The 3,355-nt window shown below is 38.5% G+C and overlaps 1 protein-coding gene across 1 annotated transcript in view; it reads left to right on the top strand.

Annotated features, from left to right (window-relative positions):
* GAPVD1 (GTPase activating protein and VPS9 domains 1) overlaps positions 1 to 3,355 on the top strand; it is a 118,474-nt gene that overhangs the window by 66,547 nt on the left and 48,572 nt on the right. Inside the window, exon 10 of the mRNA XM_011988700.1 lies at positions 1,712 to 1,841. Within this exon, the coding sequence (XP_011844090.1) occupies positions 1,712 to 1,841 (130 nt within the window). The remainder of the gene's footprint in view (positions 1 to 1,711; positions 1,842 to 3,355) is intronic.

Consider the following 3,355-nt stretch of genomic DNA (forward strand, 5'->3'; position numbering starts at 1 on the left):
ATTCTCCTCCGTCAGCCTCCCGAGTAGCTGGGATTATAGGCGTACACCACCATGCCTGGCTAATTTTTGTATTTTTAGTAGAGATGGGATTTCGCCATGTGGCCCAGGCTGGTTTTGAACTCCTGACCTCAGGTGATCCGCTGGCCTCGACCTCCCAGAGTGCTGGGGTTACAGGCATGAGCCGCCACCACTCCCAGCCAAAAAAACCTATATTTAAAGGCATCATGTGTAAATGTATAAAACCATTTCAAAACCTTTAATTTACTCAGAGCCAAAACAGCAACCAAGAGTGTGTTTTTTTTTCTGTTTAAAAATCATTTTATCTTTTAGCTGACAAAAATTGAATCTATTTATGGTATACATGTTTTGATATACATTGTGGAATGGCTAAATCAAGCTACATAACATGTATTGCCTCAATTATTTTTCATTTTTGTGGTAAGTATTTTTCTTTGTAAGTGAGGGTACTATTCTTTCTTCATATTTCAGCAACAGCCGAGGGAGCCAAGACCTCTGAGTTTAAGTCCCAGGTGTGCCTAAAACATGCTATGTGACTTTCAACAAAGCACTCAATTCTTCATTAAGGTGGAGATACACATACAAAGCTGAGTTGTGAGGCTTGTAGGGAGTAGTGAGATGTAATTGTGTTATTTGGAAGTCATCTGGCAAATAGAAAGTGTTATAAAAAGGCCATCAGTCTAAGCTGGAGATGTCTGTGAAGTCATACTTCGGTTTCTGGTATGGACTTTTGTGGCCCTGTATGTATGTTGTGATCAAGTGGACGTTCAAACTAGATGGATTAAATCTTGATGCCTACAAAATAACATGATTACATGTTTTCTTCTAGTTGAATTTAGTTACTTTTGTTTATTTACTTTAAATTTTATTTAAATTTTGCAGATTTAGTATGTTTTAAATTTTTGTTTATTTTATTTTTATTTTTATTTTTTGAGATGGAGTCTTGCTCTATCTCAAGGAGGGCAGTGGCGCAATCTCGGCCCACTGCAAACCCCACCTCCCGGGTTCATGCCATTCTTCTGCCTCAGCCTCCTGAGTAGCTGGGACTACAGGTGCTCACCACCACGCCCGTATAATTTTTTTTGTATTTTTAGTAGAGATGGGGTTTCACCATGTTAGCCAGCATGGTCTTGATCTCTTGACACGTGATCTGCCCACCTTGGCCTCCCAAAGTGCTGAGATTATAGGCGTGAACCACTGTGCCTGGCCTTGTTTATTTACTTTATTTAAATTTTGCAGATTTAATGTGTGACATGACAACTATTTTATGTGCATCTTTTTACTTAATCCTCAGCAATTACATGGCATACATACTATCACCATTTTATAGCTGAAGAAACTGAGGCTTAGAGAATTAAATAACTTTTCTATTCAAGGTTACATAGTTGACACATGACAGAATTAGAAGTACCAAAGACCTCTGATTTGTATAATTCTCACCACTACTCATCTGGTAGTCTGGTTGCCTGTTCAATCTGTGATACTCGTAGGGTAATGGAAAGGCATAGCTTCAGCTGCTTTAATTAATATACTTTTATTCCACACGTATAAAAGCTTGACAGGCCTTCTGAATGGGCTTGTAGTTAAAAATTGATAATTTAAGATTAAGGAGTTAAATATGCATTTGCTGTGGTTTGTTTCCTTATCAGTAATCTTTCCGCTGATAAACCAAAATTAACATTTTATTTTTTAGGTTCTAAACATGCATCTTTCGGATGGAGGACAAGGCGATGTCCCTGTTGATGAAAACAAACTCCATGGTAAACCTGATAAAACCTTGCGCTTTTCCCTCTGCAGTGATAATCTGGAAGGAATATCTGAAGGTGAAGGGTTATTTCATTCAAGGAGTTGTGTGATTCAAGTAATAGTTTGTTTTGTATTTTTTAAAGGAGCTTATAAATTATAATTACACCATCTGTGCCTCTCACTGAGGAGACTAATGAAGATTTCCTCTAATGAGTTTGAACAGTTGGCTGTAAAGATTGTTTCCTGAATAAAATTAAGATTGCAAGATGCCTTTGGTCATATAAAATGGAGAAGATATAAGTCTTTATTCAGACTTAAATAGAAATAACAGCAAGTTTTGTTTCTGCAGTATTAATATATACCAAAGCTTATAGAGCTCCTTTAGAAGGATATCATGCATGTCTAAATGGGAAAAAATGGACTTACCAGTATTTCAAGGTGTTGTGTATACTCTTAAATGTTCTGTATTCCTTTACTCACACTCACACGTACCTTTCTGAAGCAGGATACAATGGAAATAGGTATTAAAAAGAAAATTCAAAGCCAAGATTGTGAAATGAGATTATGTCAGGCCAGGCGCGGTGGCTCACACCTGTAGTCCCAGCACTTTGGGAGGCCGAGACGGGCGGATCACAAGGTCAGGAGTTCGAGACCATCCTGGCCAACACGGTGAAACCCCGTCTCTACTAACAATACAAAAAATTAGCTGGGCGTTGTGGCGGGCGCCTGTAGTCCCAGCTACTCGGGAGGCTGAGGCAGGAGAATGGCGTGAACCCAGGAGGTGGAGCTTGCAGTGAGCCGAGATTGCGCCATTGCACTTCAGCCTGGACGAAAGAGCGAGACTCCATCTCAAAAAAGAAAAAAAAGAATATGTCATTTCACCTACTAGGACCAATTTTTTATTTTATAGACAATAGTTCAAATTTACTGACATTGAAAGAGAAACCTAAAATATAATAACTTCATGTTTTAATGTAACTTTTCCAAAAAGTCACATATGTATGTTCATTCTAGAAAACAGAGAAATAGAATCACCTATAATCTCATAATTTTGTTAATAGCAGTTGATGTTTTAGATTATTCACAACAAAATTAGGTTTATCCTGTTTTGTAATCTTTTATAATTTAATAATATGGCATTAACAATTTCCCTAGTAATTTAACATTCTTAAATTACATAGTTTTTATGGCTGTTTTCCTTAACTCACATGGGCATATCATAATTTTTTCAACTTTCTTCTGTGATTAAATCTATAGATTGCTTCCACTTTTCGGACATAATAACTTCTGGGCTGGGCTGTAATCCCAGCACTTTGGGAGGCCAAGGCGGGTGGATTCACTGAGCTCACAAGTTCGAGACCAGCCTGGGCAACACGGTGAAACCCCGTCTCTATTAAAATACAAAAAATTAGCGGGGCGTGGCAGTGTGTACCTGTAGTCCCAGCTAGTCGGGAGGCTGAGGCAGGAGAACTGCTTGAACCTGGGAGGCGGAGGTTGCAGTGAGCCAAGATGGTGCCACTGCATTCCAGCTTGGACAATAGAGCGAGACTCTACCTAAAAAAGAAAAAAGAAAAAAAAAGCTCTGTAACAA

This window comes from Mandrillus leucophaeus, unplaced genomic scaffold (genome assembly GCF_000951045.1).
Source record: "Mandrillus leucophaeus isolate KB7577 unplaced genomic scaffold, Mleu.le_1.0 Scaffold335, whole genome shotgun sequence".
Taxonomy (NCBI): domain Eukaryota; kingdom Metazoa; phylum Chordata; class Mammalia; order Primates; family Cercopithecidae; genus Mandrillus; species Mandrillus leucophaeus.